The sequence below is a fragment of the Grampus griseus genome (assembly GCF_964374135.1).
Source record: "Grampus griseus genome assembly, chromosome: 8".
NCBI lineage: Eukaryota > Metazoa > Chordata > Mammalia > Artiodactyla > Delphinidae > Grampus > Grampus griseus.
Genome location: NC_139002.1, coordinates 71,105,289 through 71,132,704, shown reverse-complemented (window position 1 = coordinate 71,132,704; position 27,416 = coordinate 71,105,289). Strand labels below are relative to the sequence as shown.

Genomic DNA, 27,416 nt, shown 5'->3' with positions numbered 1-27,416 from the left:
CTTTGCTGTATGGAAGATTTTTAACTTAATGCAATCTCATTTGTTTATTTTTGCTTTTGTTTCCCTTGCCTGTGGAGATATATCCAGAAGGATATTGCTAAAACCAAGAAAGACAAGTGATTTTTGTTATTGACCTTGTATGTTGTGACTTTTCTTGATTTACTTATTAGTTCTGGTAGGTTATTCTTTTAGATTTCCTTAAGGTTTTCTATGGTCATGATCATATTTTCTGTAGCTAAAAACAATTTCACTTATTTATTTCCAATCTATGTTCATTTGATTTCTTTTCCTTTGCTTATTGCACTGGCTAGGAAATCCAGTACAATATTGAATAGAAATGGTGAGAGCAGACATTTTTGCCTTAGGTAGAAAACAGGGAGACTTTCACCATTGATGACAATGTTAGCTGTAGGGTTTTCAAATATACCTTTAATCAGATTAAAGAAGTTCCCTTTGATTCAAATTTGCTGAAAGTATTTATCATGAATGAGTAGTAATTTTTTGCAAATGCTTTTTCTGCATCTGTTGAAATGATCATGTTTTTCCTACTTTGTTCTCTTATAATGATGAATTATAATGATTGATTTTGAAATGTTAAACCAACTTTGCATTCCCAAAATAAACTTTACTTGGTCATGATTTATTATCCTTTTTATATACTGTTGCATTCTACTTAGTCAATCTACTTTTATGCTTTTTAAAACTAATACCCTGACCTTCGGAAAAATAACTCAATTTATATTTTGCAAACAGATAACTCAATTTCTATTTCGCTAAAAGATGTCTTTGTGTTCTGTATATTGTAAGGAATATGAGAGAAGAAGTTATGATTCTCTTCTCAGAGGAGTTTATGGTTTCACTACCTTAAGAAAAAAAGAATAATACATGATTGATTTTAATGTATGTCACAGGCATACAAACTTGAAGGTTGTGAAGTGGGGGAAAAGAGGAAGAGAGACAATTATCAGAGTTACTGTGCCAGAATGTCTTTGTAGAAGATTGAGATTTGCTTTCATCCTCTGTCACATGATGTAAATTTATGTTTAAGAAAAAATGTTTAGACCAAAGTTGAGAACAGAAAGGGTGTATTTATATTTAGGTTTTACCTTAAAGGAGACAGAAAGAAAATGAGGAAAGAAAAATGAAAATTCCTGAACTGGGAATTAGACCTAGTTCGAAATCTTAGCTGATTTTAACTAGTTATGTTGCCATGCGGAAGTCACATTATCCTTTCGTGCCTCAGTTTTCTCCTCTATAAAATGTGGTAGTTAGGCCTGATCAGTAGTACTTGTCAAGGAACGAGAGAGCATATGTATTTCTGAAAAAGCTCACCAGAACTCCTTGTCCAGGTGAGAATCACTGGATTACATAGTTTCTAAATCTATTTCCATTCCTAAAAATCTCTGATTTTATAATTTTGTGAAATCAGCACACTTGGAGTAAAGACCTTGTTTTTAACTTTGGCTTAGCCATTCTCAAATTTTGTGACCTTGACAAATCACTTCTCCTTCCTGGGCCTTATTATATTTATGTTTAAAATGAAAGTATTGGAAAAATGGGTTTCTAAGACCATTCTGTTTCTAAAGTCTGATCCTAAAGTGAAGTAAAGCTATTTATATTATACATGTGTGTATATATCAAATATGGCAAAGAACTTATTGTAGTGAAATAAATAACCCTGGTTACATCTTTTATCTGAAAGCATTCGACATTCTTCAGAATCATGGAAAATAGAAAACTAAGGCCCACATTGTTCAACTCATTTCTAATTTTTAATGGGAATTTAAAAATTAGTTGAAATGTTAGCTTTGTGTAGTATCTGCTCCCAACTTGTAATGCAAAAATCTAAGACTTCTATATGTTTTTCTAGATGTAGTTTTCCTTTATTATTTACAGTCTGTTGTAAGAAAGCTTCAAGGGATATAGGGCTTTAGAGCACCACATCTTTAACTAGCTGGGGCATAATACATGATTTGAGTCTCCAATATTTTCTAACAGTAAGGTTTGTTTATTAAAGAAACCCCATGCTGTGACTGAATCAGTCTAATAGAAGCCAAGTTTGAACTTGAACATTCAAATGTATGCCCATATATCTTGGGCATATATCATACATAATGATGTGGGGTCTAGACATCTTTCTGGGTTTGTTTATGTCTGTTATGGATTCCCCTCATTATCCATGCTGTTTGAGGGAGACCCCATGGATTCAGCTAGTTTATTGCATACTTTCTGTATTTTAAGACTAACTGAGTTCCAAGTGGCCCATATGTTCCAACTTGGAAGATTATTTTCTCACTTGCCTGTTTTATGATGATGATTAAGGAAAAATAAAATAAGATTTTAGGGAATGGTGACATGTTTGAGAGTGGCTAACCATAATCCTTTTGGCCATATTTCAAATATAGTTTTATAATCTTTATTATGCTACTCTTCCTAAAAATTTTTGACAAGTTTGAGTTACAGCATCTGTTTTCTTATTTTTAAACCATATTGTGTACCATCTGTTGTTTCATTTATCATTGATTATAACTTTTAGAATTTAGTGAAGGTAGATGTAGACTTTAATCTTTAGTTATAGTAATTTTGCAGTTTATGTATATACAGTATACTCAGAATGCTAGCTAGAGTTGAATGAGTATACCTAAAGAATAAATTTTAGATATAAAATAATAAAATTTATTTCTACTTATTATTATTAACCTGGAGCAAGTAATTTATGGCCACGTAACTAGCAGATTTTATTGTTGCTGTTGTTGTTAGAACCTCCCCCTTGACATTTATTTTATAAAATTAGGTATCTCTGTGCATGACTCCTTAATTTTAAGGAAACTGCTATTCATATTCTTTATAAGTTGCAAAGCTGTTTTTACATCAAGTGAAATAAAGAAGTCGAATAACATTATCAGAATTTGCAATAAATATTGAAAGAGGGTCAATTGTCATTAGAATTTATCATTATGGGTATTTTTTTGAAGGGGTGATATAGCACTTGCTATAAATATTCATCATGTTCTTAAATCTAGAGACATTTAGTGATTAGGTGATTTTATGCCTGTTTATGCTGGAAGCAACAAAAGAAACTTCAAAAACTGAAAACATAAACATAATTGAACCACTCACTTAAAATAAAAATGGAATAGATGTTTTCCAGGGGAGAACATGCTTTCTGTATAAAAAGGGCTAGTGTAACAAGAAGTCATCTCTTCTTGATTTCTTTAGACAGCTAGAGCTTTGTGCCTTGTCTAGTTTCTGTGTTTTAAGAGCTTGTTCTGTGTAGCAGAAATAATACAATAAATGGGTTTAACCACATTTGTCTCAGCTAGACAGTCTGCTTTGTCAGAGATTGCTGGTACAACATAAACAAATTATGTGTTTGTAGTGCTTTTCAATGAAAGCCTATCTAACAGAGCTGAGATTGTGTTTCGGCAGCTGTAGATTTAATCTCCTACCTGTCAGTTAAAACAGGCATTTCCTGGGCCAGATAAGAAATGGTTGTAGAGGAGGGAAGTAGTCACAGCTGGACAAAGACCTATTGTTATTGGCTGATAATGTCTATGTAGATTCAACGCCTTGTTCTACCATGGAAAATACAATCATAGTGCAGTTTTAAAGGAGCTAAACTGACCTTTTATATTGTTAAATTGAGAAGAGTTGAAGAGACTCAAAGCTGGGCTTTGTGTCATTCATATTTGGGAATTGTCATTTGGAACTAAAAATAAATATCTATAGCTTTGATCACCATTATTCTAGATCCTTGTGGATGCGATAGTAGGGTTAAGGAAAATGCCTGCTCACAAATTTGTAACTACATTTTTAGGCATTCAAGTTTTAACCCAAGCTAAAGTCAAAAATTAAATCTATGGATAGATACTTTACCATGTGACTCACATATCATGGGACATATATTTTTCTTTTTCGCGGGGGCGGGGGATGCAAAGGCGGTTCTCTTTCTCTCCTTGTTTCACTTTCTTACCCACAGAAATTTATAAAGTTAAGTTGAACTGTCTTAAAATTGGTCAAGTTGGGGGGGCTTCCCTGGTGGCACAGTGGTTGAGAGTCCTCCTGCCGATGCAGGGGACACGGGTTCGTGCCCCGGTCCGGGAAGATCCCACATGCCGCGGAGCGGCTGGGCCCGTGAGCCATGGCCGCTGAGCCTGTGCGTCCGGAGCCTGTGCTCCGGAACGGGAGAGGCCACAACAGTGAGAGGCCCGCGTACCACAAAAAAAAAAGAATGTGTGGAAAATTCAATATGATAATTTTCCATTTTGAGTTCTGTGTTTTTTTTAATTGACCTGAATGGACCATTTTGTTTCGTTTTGGGCTTGAGTTTCTATTCCCTTTCAGCTGTGATTACATGAGTTATTACTAATCATTCAAATTATGCTATTGGCCTATTGTTCTTTGTAACAGCAAAGAATATTATTTGAGGTGAATTTGCTGCAGCATCTGACTCTGTATTGTAAATTCCATTTCATTTGGCAAATATAACATTAGTCTCAACTACCAAAAAAAAAAAGCAAGAAAAGTTTAATTTAACCAGTGTTTTGAGCCAGTTTGCATATATTAAATTTTCTACTCTTCTGATCTTTACTAACAGTTGATTTTTTTTTCCCATAGGTAGCTTGAATGTCATTTAAAATACTCCTATTTTTCCCACACAGAGACTGAATTAAGGATTTACATTTTTAGTTTTTGTCAGTAAGCTTCTCGGCTGCTTAAAATTTTATTCAGACATACTATTTGGGGAAAAGAATTAATAGTGATTCAGCAGTAGCCACTTAGGTTTTAATTTCTTATACTCTTCTCCCCTATGGGCATAAAAAGGTGCAAGTGCTTGAAACTTGAAAATGCTATGCTTCTTGTCTCATGAAATCACTGGACAGGTCTGTTTTAGTCAGTCAGTTAATCAGTCAGATAATCAGTCAGATAATGACATTTTGCCTTTCATATTTGGAGGCACTGTCCTAGTAGCGTGCTAAGAATCTGTCTGCAAGATGTCTTCCTTCTGCTTGAGCAGAGAGATATATAAAATGGAAAAAGTTCACTGTTATCCCCACTTTTGGACTGTTGAGGTAGTTTCTAAACTGGTCTCTCAGCTTTCATTCTGGCCCTAATAAAGTCAAATTTTCTCACAGCCACCAGAGTGATCTTTATAAACCTAAATCAGATCTCATGCAACTTCAGTTCATTTAACCCTGAGCTATATTGTCTCCTCAGAGAAGCCTTTTTTGACCACCACTATCCCAAATAGTCCTTTCTACTCCCTACTGACTACCTCCTGCTTCCCACCCTCTACCCCTCATACTCTATCTCATTATCTTAACTTTATTTTTCCTCATAGCATCTATTATCAACTGGCATTTATTATATTTAATATATATTTGCTCATGGGTGTGTGTATACAGACACATACATACATATTACATTCATTTGTACGTTGTCTGTCTTCCCTAGGAGATAATGGTAGGAAATTTTCTCTACTTCTGTGTCCCCAGTGCCTAGAATGGTGTCAAATATTGAACTGAAAACCATTAAATAATTCAACACAGTGTATGCAGTGTAAATTTTGACAGAGGGAAAGAAATTTATACCTGGGGAACTTTCATAAAGGAGTTTTGAGCTGCACTTTGAACGGTAGGTCAGGTTTGGGATGGCAAAGGGGAAAGGAAAGATCATTCTACATGGTAAGTGAGAAAAGCGTCATGCACAGAAACTTAGAATCTATTGACAGCGAGAGGAGAAAGAGGATAAAGGGTAGTAGGAAAGAGGTTTGAGAGGTTTGTTAAGAATATGTTATAGAGTGATTTCACTGCCAGCCCAGGCTAGGGAGTTTGGACCTTACCTTCTTTAATAGGAACATTGCTTTATTGTATCTAAGTTATTTAATATGAACATATTATGAAATTAAAATATAAAAATAAAATTGCTCTTTTTGAATCAACATGTTAGCTTATCCTTATACCAGCTTCAGTGTTGACATACTTGTGCATTTAGTTGGCATAGCAAGTGTAGAAGTATGTGTGAGTGTGTGTATGTGTGTAAGTGTGTATGCTGAGGGCAAGAGTTGTAGATTACATTCCAAAATGAATTAAAGTTCCATGTTATTAACTTTTTGCTCTAAAAGGGCTAGAGTATAATAAAGAGTAAACACCTGAAGGCTATTTGATTTGTGGCTATAGTCACTATTTATGCCTTTACTCAGTGTTTATTTCCTATAAAGATCACCTTACTTTACCTCTCTGCATCCTGCCCCCCTGAACATATACGGGCAAGGTCTCTCACTGATATTTCCAGGGAGGGTTATCTTGCCATGGCTGGGACCCAGCTGTCAATAGTTTAGACATCTTATTTATGTTCTGTTCAGAGTTTATGTTTCTTAGCCCTTCTAGCTTAAGAAAGAAACTGTTTCTTCTCTGCACGATAGGTGATGCTTAAATGTTTTTCTGTCATTCATTCTATATTGCATAACCAGCCCACTGTGATAAAACAAACATTTTAAAAATTATTTTGGAAAACTGTATTTCTGGCTCTTCTGATGAGAACAGCTTATTTCCGTCGGTTCAGGATTATAACTGATGATGATGAAATTATTAAAGAAGCTTAGAGGCATCTCTAAATTATACTATAGAAGAATTTTAACAGATATACTAGGAGAGCTCAGTCATTAAAAATATCTTCAAATAAATGAACAAAATCAATTTTTATATTTTCTTACCAACTAGTGGACTTCAAAGTCAGACTGTGGCGTGCCAAAAGAAAAGATGGCTGTAATGAAGTATGTTTGAAGCAGAGGTATATTTCTATTGCCTCGATTTGAGGATTTCAAATGATAACAGGACTTCAAATTGATTCAGAAGATGTAAAAATTATCAAAATTATTGTAGCTTAGTTTTAAAATAACAATGAAAGTTCTTTAATGCATTTATGTTACAAATATTTGTTGAGTCCCTACTCTGTGCAAGAGAGGGATTTTTACTAAGATACAAAGTCCCTGCCTTTAAGTTGCTTGTGCATAATTTTAACAAAACCTGTAGTTTAAGAGGTAAACCTGCATTTCTGGAGGAGGAATTTAATAATTGATCTCTGGTCATTGGTAACAGAATAAGGCTGTGTAAAATACTTCAGGGGTAAAAGCCAGATTGCCTTCATTACAGGTCAAAAGTTTGTGAAAGCTTTATATCTGAATTTGGTTGTTAGAAACAAAGGAATGCCACATTCTTCACAAATGTTACTATATTTATGTGGCATTTATGCAGAATTAAAAAAAATTAATTTCCATCTTGGCAAAACACTTTGATCATTGTGTATTTAATGGGGTTTCCATCTGAGAAAAACAATCATTAGTCTCTAATATGTTTCATACTTCTGTGGAAATAAGACAGGGTGGAATAAGAAACATTCATCTTCACTAGTCTTTGGAAATACCTAAAATAATTGACTAGCTCAGTCTTCTTTGATGGCCTGGTGACGACTAACTGAGACTATTTGCATAATAGTCAACTCTTCACTTCTGTAGTGATAACTGTTTGTATCTGATTAAAATTAAGACTGTTTTAGTTCTCTTGACTTTTTCAGAAGTTGCAAAAATTGAGATTTGCTGTTCTGCTTTAACCAAACAAATGCACACATGGGGATAACAATATGCTGAGTTTATGCAGATTTTACAGCACGAATCTGAATAAAATACCCACTAATAGATCCTTAAGGAGTAATAAACACACACGAATTTTCCTTAGTTGCACTTTAAAGTGATTTTAACATACTACTAGACCTTAACAATAATATTTAATTGACAAGATTATGCATTTGTATGGATTGAAAAGGTGGTACATATCTAATTCCAAATGAACCATAAATTTTACTTTTGCATAACATGTTTTATTAATTTCTTTATGGCCAGGACATACTACTTCCCTCCTGGTGAGAGTTTCTTAAAGCATAGTAAGATAATTTAAACACATTTAATTAACATTTGTCATCCATTTTATGAAGGAATCTGACTTTTGTCCTCATAAATACTCTCAAAATTTTTCTTGGTTTTAGACTATAGGAAGACTATGGAAAGATACGTAATGGAATTTTTGTTGTAATTTATTTTCCTTTTTAAGCAAATCTTTCCTTTCTCTGTTGACCCTATTCCAAAGTAAGCTGACAAACTGGATGATTTCTATTACTATGTAAGTGAAGACAAACGTAACACTGCTACCTGATAAAACAAAGCTATGGACTTCTCTTAGGCATCTTTTTATTCCTAGTGCCCAGCATAGTACCGGGCAGATGGTGCTAGGTGCTCAGTGAAAGGCTGTTGAATAGTTGAATGAAGACAGGCACTACTGACTTCCCTTACAGAGTAACATGCCTCTTAGAGGCCTAAGAGGTCATTTTGTATGTGTGTAGTTCTTTATTTCAAGGAGTAAGGAGACAAATAAGTAAGAGATGCTAGGAATCATGATTACATTAGTACTAAATCCATGTTCTTTTCTTTGAAAATTCAATATTTAAGCAGAACATGTACAAATGAATGAGAGATAAAGTAGTGACGTTTGACTACTGATGATCCTGGTGGATTAATGAGATATTTGTCCATTTTAGAAAATACAAATAGAACGGAGTGTATACAGTATGCTGAGAATATAAAAAGGTGTTAACACAAAGGACAGGACTGGCCCTTTCAGGGCCATTAACATTTCTCTCTGAATATATACCTAAAGGAGATTTTTTAAATGTGCTATTGACCTGATAAATGGAGCCATTGTACTCCTACTCTCAATGATCATTTCTCTCCTGCGTAACCAAGGAAGGGAGCTGGAAAGTACAAGACTGTGAAGTGGATTTGAAATAGCTATCTGAAAGACCAACCTAAAAAAGGAGTTGCTTTGCTTCCATGTGTTACTCTTGGTAGTGAGGGTGGGGACATAGTGAAGCTAGTGACAATACGTATCGTCTCCATTTTTCCTATGACTATTTTAGATATTTTATTAGATATATTTAATAGTGTAAATTAGTAAAGACAAGTAAACTACTGAAGCTATTTTCCATTTTTCTTAAAATTAACTTTTCATTTAAGTATAATATACATACAGAAAAATACATATTACAGACGTAAAGTTAGTTCTTCATTAATGTTCAAACTAAAACATATGACTTTGAAAGACTAAAGCCTGAGTTTTTAAAAAGGATGCCTTTAAATTGCAATATCTTGAGTTTGTTCTACCTTTTCAGGGTTTTTCCTAGCCCTTTAGTGAAGATTTTGAAAAGAGTGGTGGCAGCAATATACAAAATTCTAGGAAGAAACTGAATTATATTAAAGATGAACGTTAACAATGGTAACAAAGTGTTTTGTATATTATCCTTGTGGGAGTTTGAGAGAGAGAAAACATCTTGTCTTCAACAAACAAACAAAAACAAACAAAACAGCAGTTTTTTTAACATCTTTATTGGAGTATAATTGCTTTATAATGGTGTGTTAGTTTCTGCTGTATCACAAAGTGAATCAGCTATACATATATATATATCCCCATATCCCCTCCCTCTTGCGTCTCCCTCCCATCTTCCCTATCCCACCCCTCTAGGTGGTCACAAAGCACAGAACTGATCTCCCTGTGCTGTGCGGCTGCTTCCCACTAGCTACAGGATCTTTTTCTTACATTATTTGTACAATGATTATCCATTAGATGTTGGTGGAAAATATCTGGGAAGATTGGATTCTGTGTTCTTAAATACTCAGAAAATTTGTGTCCCAGAATTGCTCCTGATAAAATTTCAGTGTGATTATTCTCCTGCTAGAGCTAGCTGGATTCCCTACAAGCAAGAATTTGCAATCCTCCATTAGCTATAGCAGCCAGAGGTTTGATAAATAAGACAAATGAAAAGCAGACAAAGTGATATCAAGATTTATTTAAAAGTCATTCTTGAATTCTCTTCTTTAATGAGAACAACTACAGCTCTATACTTTTTGCAGTTGTATTAACAATAATACTACTCTATGGAAATTGTGCTCAGAAAACCAGTTCTTAAGTCCTTGATGGTTCTCACGTTGATTAGTTGACACAAAATGCCTACTATATTCTTAGCCCTGTGATGAGAACAATGGGATATATAGAAATATAAATGTCACAAGCCATTCAGGACACTCAGTTTACTTGGTGAGAGATGATTAATGAATTGAAACAATTAGAGAATAGTCAGGTAGGCTGTATACAAAGTTCCTTAGTATACTTCAAACTATGGTCAACCAAGAGAAGTTCAAAATGTTGACCACGGCATTATTTTGCTTTTTAAGTCAGGGCAAAGCAGAGTCTTAACATTTTCGACAAAAAAAAAAAAGTTTTGAAACTAAAAGGTTTGTGTTAAAGCACTAATTTATCCTATCAAATGAGACCTTTTCCCTCCTAACTCTCCAGAATTAACTGAGATCTGGCATGCATTTTTTGGCAGTAAGAAGATACCTCCATGACCTTGAAGGCTTTTCATGTAAGGTTCTGGGGACTTTATTTCTTTCACTCTAGACACTGCAGCTTTTATAATGGTAACACGTTATGCAAATGACTCAGCTATTCTTTGCAATAAAGAATAGGGCCTTTAAGGAAATTCCACCCACACCCCTACCCCCGCCCCTTTCTGTTTGTATGCCCTGCCTCTCCCTCTCTGATGGCTCTTTCTCTCTCTGTATTTTCTGTCTCTGTCTTTCCCTCCCTCTGTCATGATTTACAAATGTTGGAAACATTCCTTCCAACTGATTAAAGAAGATTTATCCAATTAAATCACATGAGGAATGATTTTCTAGAAATAAGGCATTAAAAAGATCTTCACTTGCTCACTGTGTTTAACTTAGTAATAGACATTAATATGTTCATGATTTTCAATAAATACTTATTTTCTATCACTAGGAAAAGTTAAATAATCCTCATGAAAGAAAATGAGCCCCCGAGTGTCACTCTGCATATTAGCACGTAGCCAGGTCTCTGCCAAGTTGCCCTCTGACTGACTGCTGCAGATGCTCTTTCTCAAGTATTCTGAGTCATATCTTTAGTGCAAGTCTTCAGGGACAAACAATAGCACCTGTTCCTCACAAGATATCAGGCCAGTTAGCCCATTCATGTATCTTTAATGAAGCTCTGGGGCAGATGGCAAAAAATGGCATCATCAACAACTTAGCACAGAGAAAACAAAGGGCATAAGTGTTGATGCAACAATGCTGTTTTATGAATAGGAAGAGTCAGAACCTAAGTGTTTCACATGCATCTGCTGCTGTCTTGATTGTCTGAAAGATGTGAGGAACACCGTAGCAATTAAAATTTCTGGGCATGTAGCCTATTTGATCAAGAATGTGTTCCCTACCCTCTGCAGAAGGGGAATGCTTTGGTCTGGGATTGTGGAAGTTTAGAATTAATCGACAGTTGTGCTTTAGGGGATACAGTTTGTTTCTTTCCTGATGCACTGACTAGGCTTCACCTATGGTAGGGTTCCTGGTTTCTCATTAGTCATTCAACTTACATACCCAGTTAGTGCTGACTTCCAAATCAATAAAAATAATGCAGTTTCACGCTCAGAGATTATTTTTGGTCACATTGTTTTACTCTTTATATTAACAAAATCAGTTTTACTTTTACTTATGGGATAATTAAAGAATCTCTGAATTTGGGCTAAGGGAAAACTACACTTTCAAGAAAAAAAGATGCTATTTGAAATTTTGATAACTTCCTGGAAAAGACATGTGGAGACTGGTCACTCTTTGATGGAGTGAGGGGAATTCTATTATTTCTTATTCTTCAGTAAAATATTTTTGAAGGTTGCTGTTTACAATGTGACTGCCTTTCCTGGCACGTCACCAAATGGGAAAATAGGATGATGGGAAGGAAGAGGAAAGGCAGGCTTACATTCTTCAGAGCAGGGTGGGGCTTTTCTGTATTTTCAAAATTCTTTATCTGCCTTAGGCACTGACATGCAGTGCAGTAAACTTAATTCACAACTTCCATAGAAGAAAAATATTTTGGATATTTATGTGATTCTTGTGTGGCCACCAAGCCCTCTTTCCTTACCTCTCCCCCACACCTTGCCCTTGCTTTCCATTTTTGTCCCACCTTCAACCAATATTCCAGTAAGTAAAATAAATGGCAAGCTATGAAAGGAGAAATTGTTGCTTTAATTCATGATTTCCACTCACATTATTTGCACTGGGTCATACTGGTGAGCTTTGTATGAAAGATAGCAGTCGTAAGTATTCATAGACCTTCATTACCCTTGCTAGTTTTTTTTGTTGTTTTTTTTTGCGGTACGCAGGCCTCTTACTGTTGTGGCCTCTCCCGTTGTGGAGCACAGGCTCCGGACGCGCAGGCCCAGCGGCCATGACTCACGGGCCCAGCCGCTCCGCAGCATGTGGGATCTTCCCGGACCGGGGCACGAACCCGTGTCCCCTGCATCGGCAGGCGGACTCTCAACCACTGCACCACCAGGGAAGCCCCCTTGCTAGTTTTTAAGACACATAATTTCTTTTAAATGGTATCCCACTGGTGAAATCTGAATAAGATTTTTGGATTGTATCAATGTCAGTGCCCTGGTTGTAATATTGTTCTATAATTTTTCAAGATGTTACCATTGGGGGAAACTGAGTTAAGTGAACATGGGATCTTTCTGTATTATTTGTTACAGCCACATGTAAATTTACAATTATATTTATAAGACTTTCAATCAAATAATTGTTATCACAAAGAATTATATTCCTTATCTCATTTAGGTCTGTTTAGCAAAAGATGACTTTATGATTAATATAATACAGCACTTAAAAGTATAGACTTTGAGCCTGACATACCTGCCCTTGAATCTTGGCTCTACCACTTTTTAATTGACTAAGTTACCTAACCTCTCGTGGTTTTGTCTTTGTCATTAAATAAATGAGGATAATAACAGTAGGTACCTCACAAAGTTTTGAGAATTAAATGAGATAGAGCATGTAAATCACTTCCCAGTGCTTGACATATAGGAAATACTGGAACATATTAGTTGCTGTGATGATGATGATGACGATGATGATTTCTGTAATTAGAGATAAAAGAGGAGCTTTTCATCATCTCTCAGCCTATGTTCTAAATGGCTACCGGATACTTTGGCTTGTATTTAATAAAGGGCATTTTGAGTTTTCATATTATTATTTTACTTAAAATGAGTTAAGGGCAACTTTATCATTTGGAACTAAATGATTATTGCTAATGAATTAACTGGAATTAATGACAATAGATTCGAGATCAAATATTCTGGGTATAAAATAAGAGAGAAGGAACAGACTAAAACTGAACAACATAATATCTATACTCCCAGTCACCTCCAGAGACACACCTCTGAAATATAAAATTATTTTCAGTTGCAGCCCCTCAGATTTTCTCTATACAAAGAGTGTACACACATGATTTCTCTCTTTTCTATCAATGAAATCCATGTGATATAATGGAAAAAGCACTGGACAGGGTGGTTAGCAGTTCTGCATTCTAGATCCAGCTCTGTTATAGGCAGTGTGACCTCCACACTGCCTATGACAGTGAGAGCCTTACCTTCTCTAAGCCGCCTGGTTCCCTATGTGTAAATTGTGAGGTTTGAATTGGATTAGTGATTCTCAGAGAATGGTCCCCGGACCAACAGCACTAATGAGCTTCACCTGGGAACTTGTTAGAACAGTACACTCTCAGGTTTCCCCCTCAGATCTACTGATTCAGGGACTCTGAGTGTGGGGTTGAACAATTTTTGTTTTAATAAGCCCTTTGGTTGATTCTGAAGTCCATAGAAGTTTGAGAATCACTTCTCTGGATTAAATTTTAGTCTAAATTTTGGACTGTTGGACCCAACCTCCAGAGTTTCTGATTCATAGGTCTGGGGTGGAGTCTGATAATTTGCTTTTTGAAGTTAGATGCTGCTGGTCAGGTACCACACTTCGAGAACTACTAGGTTAGATAAACTCTAAGCTCCATTTCAACTCTGTGATTCCATCATTATCATTGCTTTCACAAAGCCTTCTGTCCCCCTCCTTATTTACTTTGTCCCTCAGTTTGTTGAAACTGCGTCTTACCTAATAGTTAACATTGAAACTTTCTAAAATATCCTACCTTGTAGAGGGTGATGGACAGAAAAGAGCTTCCCTAAATTCTTACAGCTTTTGTTAATATGAAGCACCTGCAGCTCTTTGGCATTAAAAATGACCTTAGGACCTACTATATAGCACAGGGAACTCTGCGCAATGTTATGTGGCAGCCTGGATGGGAGGGGAGTCTGGGGGAGAATGGATACATGTATATGTATGGCTGACTTGCTTTGCTGTGCACCTGAAACTATCACAACATTGTTAATCAGCTATACTCCAACATAAAATAAAAAGTTTTAAAAAAAATGACCTTAGGTGGCCTACTTAATTATCTCATGTGCGTTGCTAATTACAAAGGAAATATCTTCAGACACCAAGTTTCAATAATTAAGGTCTGATGCCTAATTGCCATTGATCCCTTTATGTTGTCTTAAGATCTGAAGAGCTTGGGCACCAATGTAAAAATAAAATTATGTTTTCATTCGAAGATGCTGTTTAATGAATAACACTAAAGATCCCAAATTACGTCTTCAAATGAGCTTTTTAATCCCACCTTCTTTTTCTTGGTCTTCTGGATATTTGGGATGGAATAATGCTCTGTGAGGCATGGGTCTGCTAAGAACAAACAAGCCTCTGCCTGCCAAACTGAATTATTTATTTGGCTCATGTTTTCTTTTTTTGAAGTAGAGTTATGGGTTAAGATCCACTGTTTCTTGTTTTATCAGTAATTTGATAATTTTCTAGTACTGAATTGCAAACTATATAAGAGAAAAGCAAGGATCTAACATTTACTTAGTGCCTATTATATGCCAGTCACTGTGCCACAAGCATTACTTTTCTTGTTTATTTAATCCTCACAACAACCATGTAAGGTAGTATCATTAGCTTTGGTTTTTACATGAGGAAATAGACTCAGGAAGGCTAAGTAACTGCTCAAGATCACACAGCCATAGAAATGGCAGTGTACAGATTTAAGCTCAGATTCGTTTGACAACAAAGCCTTTGTAGGCATAGTAGATTCTGAATAAAAATATGTGTTGAATGAATGAGTAAAGGAATGACTATATGCCATTATCTTCCTAATGTTGATTTTTAAACAATCATAGAATTATAAAGTTGAAAAAGCACTATAGGTCATTACCTAATCAGGGTTTTAGTTATGCATATCCTTTAAAGCATCTCTAACAGATGAGTATACAGCCTTTACTTGACCACCTCTTGGGAAATGGCACACACGACCTCTTTAATCACAGTGATTATTGAATAGCTCATTATTAGAAAATTCTTTGCATTCAACTTCCCTAAAATCTCTTTCTTTTGAGCCTAGATCTGCCCTTTGTAACTGCTCAAACTTAATCTGGTTCTTCTTCCATACATAATTCTTTCAAATATTTGAACATAAGCATATATCTTCTCTCTCCCAAGCAAAATAGCCCCCATTTTTCCAGCTACTTTTCAAGATCCACACATAATAATAACTTAATAAATGTTTGTTAAATGAAAGAAGGAAAGAATAAATAAATTTGATACCTAGACTCCTCAGTTTCTTGTTTCCTTTCTTTAGAATGTGAAGCATCTGTGCTGTGTTCTGGGTACATGCTAGGACTATATTTCTAGAAGTAAATGAAGTGATTTCCTTTGATATACTCTTGCACTGCACAATAGTCACCCACAAAAATATCATTTTTTAATTTTCTGACATAGAACAGCGCTGTCATCTTTGACATCTCAGGTTTGCATCAGGTCACAACAAGCTGGAGTTGAACAGCAAACCTAGTGCTTTTCTTCAGGGTTAAAGGCGAGACCTGGGCGCTAGGGGATCAGCTCCAGTCTAAGCAGGCTAAGTTGGTACTCTAATGTACAAAACTTGGGCTTACCTCAGCTAAAATGGAAGAAATAGCTGCCCAAAGCTAGTTTCTTTCACGCCCCAATGGCAAGGTAGTAATTGCACAAAGACCTTTTTATTATAAGTTGATTTTCCTGAGAAATGAATTCTGAAAAATACTGTAAAGTGTTTATTTTTTGCTTGCCCTTTATTAACCCACATCTTAGGGCTTTCCCTAGAGAGAAACTGTTGGTAAATGAAACCTCTTAGACCTACACAGGAACATTTTTGCAATATGTCCCTGGCTGTGGAGGGAACAGGGACAGGACAAGGCAAGTTGGTGCTATTTAAACAGGGTCATCAGCCAGTATATGGAATTTTGCCTAAAGAGAAGATTTAGGAATTTAAACGGGGGAAGAGTTTGGGGTTGGTAGAATTACTGGGAAAGGTTTGTATCTTAAACAGGATATAATGCAGATCTTTTATACTAGTAAGGAGGGCAAAGACCCAGTTTGAACTTAAAGATCATTTCTCTTAGTACATCCTAGTTTTGATCTTTAAATAACAAAAGTCCTATAGTTTAATTTATAAAATCGTGCCCTAAAAGCCAGCACAGAACCTTCCTGTGATGCTATTGGAATCAGGGCAGCATGCATAGAGTAAGGGAGGGAGCTAGGAAATTAAAATGTGATTTTCACAGACATGATTCTGTCATAGTTCTTATTTTCTTTATATGGAATACAAATGCTGATATAGAGCGAAGATTTTCTGTTTTGCATTTTTGTGCTCTTTGATACATTTATGGAGGTCAAATGAAATTTGATATAGTAGGATTTATTATGAAGTGCTCTCTGAATACAACTCCATAATTACTCAGCTACATGGTAGTGCATAAAGCTGTAAAACTGCTTAGCCAGACAAGCAATTTATGTGTTACATCGAGGTGTGGATGGCAAAGAATATTAGTTTAATTGGGAGCCAAGATGTAGTAGCCTTAAATCTGAAGAGCTATACGTTTAACATAATGCAGCGAGGCTTTGAAATAAGATACCTAAACTGGGGAGCTGCAGCTTTTGGAATATATAAAAATTAGACATTACTTTCTGACCAAAGATACTAAGTACTATTTTCAAAATAAAGTACAGAATGCAAAGCAGGTGAAAGGGCAAAACCTTTCAACATTGTAAGGTGACAGAAGAAAACATTTCTTCTAGTTCTTTGTTTTAAAAAAAGAAAGAAAATAAAAGGAAAAAAAGTCAAGATAAAAGATAACCAGTAACTATAATTTAGTGGAAGCAGGGATGAGGCAAATTCACAATGAGGTTATGTCCTTGGTGTACCAGTGGAATCTGAAAGGGATTTGGTGAATTTAGCCTGAATTTTTCTCAGGGAGCAGGTTTGGAAGGAGGTTAAAAGTGGGTGGCTGTTTAGGTACCAGCACACCACCATGGGTGAAAAACAAATACTCCTTGGCATACATTTGCTCTCTGTCTGATCATAGGCTCTCTTCTGTTTAGCAGGTTCAGGGTCACATGCCTCCGCTCATGATCCCAATTTTTCCACATGACCAGCGGACCCTGGCAGCAGCTGCTGCTGCCCAGCAGGGATTCCTCTTCCCCCCTGGAATAACATACAAACCAGGTAAGTAGAAAGGGATTTCACATTCTTTTGGGAATGCTAAGATCCATATGTTTTTGCTTAGTAATCACAACAAGCACAGAAGCATATGAAGGAACTATGAATAAAAAGATCATAAAAGCTATTTTAAAGTAAAATTAGAATTGTGAAGGGGGCATGTTAATAAACGAATTGGTTGCTAAAAACTTTTACTTTCTCTTCTTCCACTTGAGTTTGTTCTGAATTCACAGATAAAATGCTACTTTCCCTCAGGACTACAAATTTTTGTCAGCTCTCTCTCATACCTTTACTGTGAATAATTGTCTTTGGTTAAAGATACTTTGCTCCTCCTGAGAGCTTTTATACTCTAGGAGAGTGGTCGCATACAGTATAAAATGCTATTATTGTTTGTTGTCTGATTTCTCTTGGAAGAAGAGTTAAAACTAAACTGATTTAATTAGCTTGCTACTAATAGGTAAAATTCTTTTTGATTTTAGCCTAAATAATGAAGAAGTCAGTTGTATTTTCTTATTCATCTTTGAACCGCAAAAAACAGGACACATAACCTTGCAGTGAAGTATGTTTTGAGATGATTGAGCAAATGTTATGATTTTTCTTTATTCCTCTGAGTTTACTGGACTCCTGGGGAATTCAATTAGGGGCATAATGGTTTGAAGCTTCTTTCAGAGCATCTTTGTAAACAGGGCTTTAAATGTTTAAAGATATGTTGCCAAAGGAATCCAATGTAAGAAGATAGTCAAGTAAATAAAAAGTCAACCTGAATTTCATTTGTGCATTCTTTGTAACTGACCTCAGCTCAGAAGTAGTGACCTTGTTCTACTCATTAATAATTTCTGTGTCAAGTTCTTTTTAACATATTAACCTGATTATACTAACCACCCAGTCTGAGTGCAACAAATCTGACTGCAGCGGTTTCTTTGTGTATGGGTTTATAAAGTGAACAAAGGTATTTTAATATGCTTAAAGCAATAATAAAGTATAAATCACTTTACTAAAATTCTCTGTAAGGAATGTTACTAAATAGCATAAAAACAAACCTAGTGGGGTTTAACATCTATTTTTTGCCATCAATTACTCTTATGCTTTTGGTAGAAAACCCCCTTCCTTGTGAGGAAAGGAAAGATGTCTGTGTCACAACCCAAGTTATTCAAAGAATAGAGATCTTAAGCAATTGGCTAATTTAAGGACTGACTTTCAAAATTCCTCAGCTATAAAGCAGTCAAAACTAGGAGTAACAACGGTTTTGGGATACCACAGTGAAAGAAAATTGTGTTACTCAAAGTTAAAAGTTGATTTTTCTAGAGCAGAATTTTTAGAGCAAGTTATATTCTGTGAAATTAGTATCCATATTAAGGACAGGATAATATTTGGTCAGAGAATATCTTTCTGTCAGTGCAGTGGTTCACTTCTTCTCTGATCTCTATAAGTAGTTTTGAACTTTCTTCACCTTGACTTCCTTCAGAATGTTGGTGTAAACTAAGTTTACTGGTTTAACCTGAATCTGAGTTGTTATCCCTACACCAGTTTTGGAATCCTTTTAAATGAACTGTATGTGGAAACTATTTAATTTCCATGTTTTTAAATTTAAAATTCTCCATATTTCAAAATCAGGTTATGGGCCTTATTTTCTTCTAGACACAGATATCAACATAATTGACATGTTATGTAACTTTGTTAAGACGATAATACTGTTTTCTTGTTTTCTAACATCTGTATTGCAGTATAATTACTTTACAATGGTATGTTAGTTTCTGATGTATAACAAAGTGAGTCAGCTATACATATACATATATCCCCATATCTCCTCTCTCTTGCGTCTCCCTCCCACCTCCCTATCCCACCCCTCTAGGTGGACACAAAACACCCACTGATCTCCCTATGCTATGCAGCTGCTTTCCACTAGCTATCTATTTTACATTTGGTGGTGTATATATATTTCCATGCCACCCTCTCACTTCATCCCAGCTTACCCTTCGCCCTCTCTGTGCCCTCAAGTCCATTCTCTACGTCTACGTCTTTATTCCTGTCCTGCCCGTAGGTTCTTCAGAACCTTTTTTTTTTTTTAGATTCCATATATATGTGTTAGCATACAGTATTTGTTTTTCTCTTTCAGACTTACTTCACTCTGTATGACAGACTCTAGGTCCATCCAGCTCACTACAAATAACTCAATTTCGTTTCTTTTAAAGGCTGAGTAATGTTCCATTGTATATATGTGACACATCTTTTTTATCCATTCATCTGTCGAGGGACACTTAGGTTGCATCCATGTCCTGGCTATTGTAAATAGAGCTGCAGTGAATATTGTGGTACATGACTCTTTTTGAATTATGGTTTTGTCGGGGTACATGTACAGTACTGGGATTGCTGGGTCATATGGTAGTTCTATTTTTAGTTTTTTAAGAACTTCCATTTTGTTCTGCATAGTGGCTGTATCAGTTTACATTCCCACCAACAGTGCAAGAGGGTTGCCTTTTCTCCACACCCTCTCCAGCATTTATTGTTTGTAGACTTTTTTTTTTTTTGCGGTACGCGGGCCTCTCACTGATGTGGCCTCTCCTGTTGCGGAGCACAGGCTCTGCATGCGCAGGCTCAGCGGGCATGGCTCACGGGCCCAGCCTCTCCGCGGCATGTGAGATCCTCCCGGACCGGGGCATGAACCCGTGTCCCCTGCATCAGCAGGCGGACTCTCAACCACTGCGCCGCCAGGGAAGCCCTGTTTGTAGATTTTTTGATGATGGCCATTCTGACTGGTTTGAGGTGAGACCTCGTTGTAGTTTTTGATTTACATTTCTCTAATGATTAGTGATGTTGAGCATCCTTTCATGTGTTTGTTGGCAACGTGTATACCTTCTTTGGAGGAATGTCTATTTAGGTCTTCTGCTCAGTTTTGGATTGGGTTGTTTGTTTTTTTGATATTGAGCTGCGTGAGCTGTTTGTATATTTTGGAGATTAATCCTTTGTCCGTTGTTCGTTTGCAAATATTTTATCCCATTCTAAGGTTGTCTTTTTGTCTTGTTTATAGCTTCCTTTGCTGTGCAAAAGCTTTTAAGTTTCATTAGGTCCCATTTGTTTAGTTTTGTTTTTATTTCCATTACTCTGTGATTTATGTCATAGAGTATTCTGCCTATGTTTTCCTCTAAGAGATTTATAGTGTCTGGTCTTACATTTAGGTCTTTAATCCATTCTGAGTTTATTTTTGTGTATAGTGTTAGGGAGTGTTCTAATTTCATTCTTTTACATGTAGCTGTCCAGTTTTCCCAGCACCACTTATTGAAGAGGCTGTCTTTTCTCCATTGTGTACTCTTGCCTCCTTTTTCAAAGGTAAGCTTACCGTATGTGCCTGGGTTTATCTCTAGGCTTTCTGTCCTGTTCCATTGATCTATATTTCTGTTTTTGTGCCAGTACCATGCTGTATTGATTATTGTAGCTTTGTAGTATGGTCTGAAGTCAGGGAGCCTGATTCCTCCAGCTCCGTTTTTCTTTCTCAAGATTGCTTTGGCTATTCGGGGTCTTTTGTGTTTCCATTCAAATTGTGAATTTTTTTGTTCTAGTTCTGTGAAAAATGCCATTGGTAGTTTGTTAGGGATTGCATTGAATCTGTAGATGGCTTTGGGTAGTATAGTCATTTTCACAATGTTGATTCTTCCAATCCAAGAACATGGTATATTTCTCCATCTGTTTGTATCATCTTTAATTTCTTTCACCAGTGTCTTATAGTTTTCGGCATACAGGTCTTTTGTCTCCTTAGGTAGGTTTTTTCCTAGGTATTTTATTCTTCTTGTTGCAGTGGTAAATGGGAGTGTTTCCTTAATTTCTCTTTCAGATTTTTTATTGTTAGTGTATAGGACTGCAAGAGATTTCTGAGCATTAATTTTGTATCCTGCTACTTTACCAAATTCATTGCTTAGCTCTAGTAGTTTTCTGGTAGCATCTTCAAGATTCTCTATATATAGTATCATGCCATCTGCAAATAGTGACAGTATTACTTCTTTTCTGATTTGGATTCCTTTTATTTCTTTATCTTCTCTTATTGTTGGGGCTAAAACTTTCATGACTATGTTGAATAATAGTTGTGAGAGTAGGCAACCTTGTCTTGTTCCTGATCTTAGTGAAATGGTTTCAGTTTTTCACCATTGATAATGATGTTGGCTGTGGATTTGTCATATACGGCCTTTATTATGTTGAGGTAAGTTCCCTCCATGCCTACTTTCTGGAGGGTTTTTATCATAAATCCGTGTTGAATTTTGTCGAAAGCTTTTTCTGCATCTATTGAGATGATCGTAAGGTTTTTCTCCTTCAATTTGTTAATATGGTTTATCACATTGATTGATTTGCGTATATTGAAGAATCCTTGCATTCCTGGGGTAAACCCCACTTAATTGTGGTATATGATCATTTTATTGTGCTGTTGGATTCTGTTTGCTAATATTTTGTTGAGGATTTTTCCATCCATGTTCATCAGTGATACTGGCCTGTAGTTTCCTTTTTGGGTAGATCTTTGTCTGGTTTTGGTATCAGGATGATGGTGGTCTCGTAGAATGAGTTTGGGAGTGTTCCTCCTCTGCTATATTATGGAAGAATTTGAGAAGGATAGGTGTTAGCTCTTTTCTAAATGTTTGATAGAATTCCCCTGTGAAGCCATCTGGTCCTGGGCTTTTGTTTGTTGGAAGATTTTTAATCACAGTCTCAATTTCAGTGCTTGTGATGGGTCTGTTTATATTTTCTATTTCTTCCTGCTTCAGTCTCGGAAGGTTGTGCTTTTCTAAGAATTTGTCCATTTCTTCCAGGTTTTCCATTTTATTGGCATATAGTTGCTTGTAGTAATCTCTCATGATCCTTTGTATTTCTGCAGTGTCAGTTGTTACTTCTCCTTTTTCATTTCTTATTCTGTTGATTTGAGTCTTCTTCCTTTTTTTCTTGATGAGTCTGGCTAATGCTTTATCAATTTTGTTAATCTTCTCAAAGAACCAGCTTTTAGTTTTATTGATCTTTGCTGTTGTTTCCTTCATTTCTTTTTTATTTATTTCTGATCTGATCTTTATGACTTCTTTCCTTCTGCCAACTTTGGGGTTTTCTTGTTCTTCTTTCTGTAATTGCTTTAGGTGTAAGGTTAGGTTGTTTATTTGAGATGTTTCTTGTTTCTTGAGGTAGGATTATATTGTTATAAACTTCACTCTTAGAACTGGTTTTTCTGCGTCCCATAGGTTTTGGGTCATCGTGTTTTCATTGTCATTTGTTTCTAGGTAATTTTTGATTTCCTCTTTGATTTCTTCAGTGATCTCTTGGTTATTAACTGGTGTATTGTTTAGCCTCCATGTGTTTGTATTTTTTACAGTTTTTTTCCTGTAATTGATATCTAGTCTCATAGTGCTGTGGTTGAAAAAGATACTTAATATGATTTCAGTTTTCTTAAATTTATTGAGGCTTGATTTGTGACCCAAGATATGATCTATCCTGGAGAATGTTCCATGAGCACTTGAGAAGAGAGTGTATTCTGTTGTTTTTGGATGGAATGTCCTGTAAATATCAATTAAGTACATCTTGTTTAATGTATCATTTAAAGCTTGTGTTTCCTTATTTATTTTCATTTTGGATGATCTGTCAATTGGTGAAAGTGGGGTGTTAAAGTCCCCTACTATGATTGTGTTACTGTCAATTTCCCCTTTTATGACTTTTAGCATTATCCTTATGTACTGAGGTGCTCCTATATTGGGTGCATAAATATTTACAACTGTTTTATCTTCTTCTTGGATTGATCCCTCGATCATTATGTAGTGTCCTTCTTTGTCTCTTGTAATAGTCTTTTTTTAAAGTCTATTTTGTCTGATATGAGAATGGCTACTCCAGCTTTCTTTTGATTTCCATTTGCATGGAATATCTTTTTCCACCCCCTCACTTGCAGTCTGTATGTGTCCCTAGGTCTGAAGTGGGTCTCTTGTAGACAGCATATATATGGGTCTTGTTTTTGTAGCCATTCAGACAGTCTGTCTTTTGGTTGGAGCATTTAATCCATTTACATTTAAGGTAATTATCAATATGTATGTTCCTATTACCATGTTCTTAACTGTTTGGGGTTTGTTATTGTAGGTCTTTTCCTTCTCTTGTGTTTCCTGCTTCTCTAGAGAAGTTCCTTTAGCATTTGTTGTAAAGCTGGTTTGGTGGTGCTGAATTCTCTTAGCTTTTCCTTGTCTGTAAAGGTTTTAATTTCTCGGTTGAGTTGAATCTGAATGCGATTCTTGCTGGGTAGGGTAACCTTGGTTGTAGGTTTTCCCCTTTCATCACTTTAAATATGTCCTGCCACTCCCTTCTGGCTTGCAGAGTTTCTGCTGAAAGATCAGCTGGTAACCTTATGGGGATTCCCTTGTATGTTATTTGTTGCTTTTCCCTTTTAATATTTTTTCTTTGTATTTAATTTTTGATAGTTTGATTAATATGTGTCTTGGTGTGTTTCTCCTTGGATTTATCCTGTATGGGACTCTCTGTGCTTCCTGGACTTGATTGACTATTTTGTTTCCCATATTAGGGACGTTTCCAACTATGATGTCTTCAAATATTTTCTCAGTCCCTTTTTTTTCTCTTCTTCTTCGGGGACCCCTATAATTCGAATGTTCGTGCATTTAATGTTGTCCCAGAGGTCTCTGAGACTGTCCTCAATTGTTTTCATTTTTTTTTCCTTATTCTTCTCTGTGGTAGTTATTTCCATTATTTTATCTTCCAGGTCACTTATCCGTTCTTCTGCCTCAGTTATTCTACTATTGATTCCTTCTAGAGAATTTTTAATTTCGTTTATTGTGTTGTTCATCATTGTTTGTTTTCTCTTTAGTTCTTCTAGTTCTTTGTTAAACGTTTCTTATATTTTCTCCATTCTATTTCCAAGATTTTGGATCATCTTTACTTTCATTATTTTGAATTCTTTTTCAGATCGACTGCCTATTTCCTCTTCATTTGTTTGGTCTGGGGGAATAATACTGTTTTTTATGGGGAAGATATTGTTATATAGTCAGTGAGTTTGGACCATTTTATAAAATGTCTTCTCACACAGTATCACTGAGATTGCAGTATGTAAGTAAGGAGAATCTAGACATTGAGGCAATATTGTGCAGTAGTGAGTTACCCCAGCTGAACAGCATCTGTGAAGCATAGAGTAGTGTCTTGGGGTAGCAAAGCTGGATTTGATTATGTTGGCTAAAACCTGTTGTTTAGGGCAGGACAGTGGATTTGGACATGTACGATGATTTTTAATCACAAGCAAGCCTGGTAAAAAAGTTATTATCTGGCGACCCCTAAGTTATGTCAGAGAACTGAATTAACCAGAACTCTAAATTCTTAAATACTTTGGCTAATTCAGGTTTTATTGTATATAAAAATTATACTTTAAAAGGATTAAAATTATATGTTCATATGCTACTGGGAGAGACATTCCATACTTAGGAGACAGTCTATGCAGTGTTCTTGTCATTCACAGAAACTGGGAAAGGAGAATACTGTTTGACTGGTGTCTGGACAAGGAAAACTTTTTTGCCCCAAACTGAGCTGTAGCTATAATTTCACTTGTGAGACAATGACTGAAATTTTAGAGGAGTAGTGTTGTCACATATAAAAGCCTTGAAATGGTGGTGTAACTTTATAGTTTGATCCCCTAAGCAAGAAGAAGAATAAGTGCTACATTGGTTTTTAATGAATTACAAAATAAATGGCTCTCTTTTTGCTCTTTTTTCACCTTCCCATAACCTGAAACAATTCCATAGTGTTTGTGCCTTCAACTGATTGAATAATCATCTTCATTTCCAGAAAGCAAGGACCACCTTGGGCTGATGTTTCCTGTTAAAGTTGACTGTTTCTGAGTCCATATTAGTACATTCTAAACAAATATATTTAGGGCTATCAACCTTCTCCTCTTCAGATAATTTGACCCATTATTCTGGACATTTCAGGGCCCCATGGGTAGTGAACACCAAGCAAGCTCTCCCACTCCGGTGAGTTGCTGAGGAGGCATGTTGCTGACGGGGATTGTACAGTTTCAGGGGAACATCTATCAAAATAATCTCTGCTGAAATTCTTTTATTGAGTTGTAATCCCTAATTAAACCCCACCTATTTAAAAAAAAAAAACTGGTTCTCTAATTAGAGACATCTTTCTAAAAAGGAACTTATCAGTGCCCAGAACATAAACCAGAGAAGTTTGGTTGCTTTGCTCTTTCACATCATGATGCTGAGAGATACAGCAATCCAGGGTGAGATGAATACAATTGAGTACCTATGACTGAGAAAACTAAAAGATTAAGCCTCTTTCGTAGCTGCCAATGTGTATATCAGAGTGATTGAATTGACTGTAAAATAAAAACACTGGATAGCATCCTTTGTGTGCCAGGGATGATGCAGCTGACCCATGGACTTCGTGTAGTTGGGATTTTTAAAATGATTGCTGCTGGAGTAGCACCCTTAAAGTTTCCCAGGAGATCCTAGGAGTAGGATGTCTGCCTGCTCATGACTCCTACACTTACTTACTATTTATAATATGATAACAGCTAAAGTTTATTGAATAATTACTTTGTGCCAAACACTGTGTTAAATATTTTACATTATTTTATTTAATTCTTACTTGAACATATCACTTAACCTTGCTGAGCCTCTCATTTTTGTCATCCAAAAAAATATGTCATGAGTTGTCCACTGCTCAGCATGGGTGTGAAGATTAAATTTGTTAAAATGTATGAAAGTTATTTGAAAATTCTAAAACACTATGTTTGGGGATAAAGTCTGACCATGAAACTAAGTAAATTTAACTACATTAAACTGCATTCTTATCCATTAGAAATGTGGTCCCAAAACCGAGCTTTTGACTGAGATATATTGTCTCTCTGCCTGATGACCAAAAGCAATTTTACTAGTAGACCTACTGTTTCTTTAAGAAAAAAATTGTGGTAAAATATACATAAAATAATATTTATTATTTTAACCATTTTTCAATGTACAACTCAGTGATATTAATACATTTGCAGTTTTTTGTAACCATTACCGTTATCTATACCACAAACTTTCAATCATCTCCAACAAAAACTCTGTGGCCATTAAACAATAACTCTCCCTATCCTCCTACCCTGAATCCCTGGTAACCTCTATTTTACTATTTTTCTATATGAATTTGCCTATTCTAGGTACTTCATATAAATGGAATCATACAATATTTGTCCCTCTGCATCTGACTTATTTCACTAAGCATAATGTTTTCAAGGTCCATCTATATTGTAGTATGTATCAAAAGTCCATTCTTTTTTATGGCTGAATAATATCCCATTGTATATATATGTCTACCTCTATATATTTGTTTGTTTATCCATTCATCTGTTGATGGATATTTCTGTTGTTTCCACATTTTGGCTATTGTGAATAATGCTACTGTGAACATTGGTATACAAATACCTGTTTGTGTCCCTGCTTGCAGTTCTTTTAGATATACACGTAGGAATGGAATTGTTGTATCATATGGTAGTTCTATGTTTAGCCCTTTGAGATACCATCAAACTGATTTCTATACGGGCTGCACCTTTTACATTCCCACCAGTAATGCAAGAGTGTTGCAATTTCTTTATATCCTAACCAATACTTGTTATTTTCCATTTTTTAAAAAAAATTATAGCCATCCTAGTAGATGCGAAGTGGTATCTCACTGTGGTTTTGTTTTTCATTTCCCTGATGATTAATGATTTTGAGCATCTTTTCACGTGCCTATTGGAAATTTGTATATCTTCTTTGGAAATGTCTAAGTACATTGCCTATTTTTGAATTGGGTTGTTTGTTTTGTCTTTATTGAGTTTCAGGAGTTCTTATATATTCTAGATATTAATCCTGTATCAAATATATGATTTGCAAGTTTTTT

At 35.7% G+C, this 27,416-nt stretch overlaps 1 protein-coding gene across 7 annotated transcripts in view; it reads left to right on the top strand.

Annotated features, from left to right (window-relative positions):
* The window catches only part of SOX6 (SRY-box transcription factor 6), a 624,429-nt gene that overhangs the window by 465,668 nt on the left and 131,345 nt on the right, over positions 1 to 27,416 (top strand). For all 7 annotated transcript variants that reach the window (XM_082660447.1, XM_082660449.1, XM_082660450.1 and 4 more), the window contains one exon: positions 17,414 to 17,537. In XM_082660447.1, the coding sequence (XP_082516573.1) occupies positions 17,414 to 17,537 (124 nt within the window). The remainder of the gene's footprint in view (positions 1 to 17,413; positions 17,538 to 27,416) is intronic.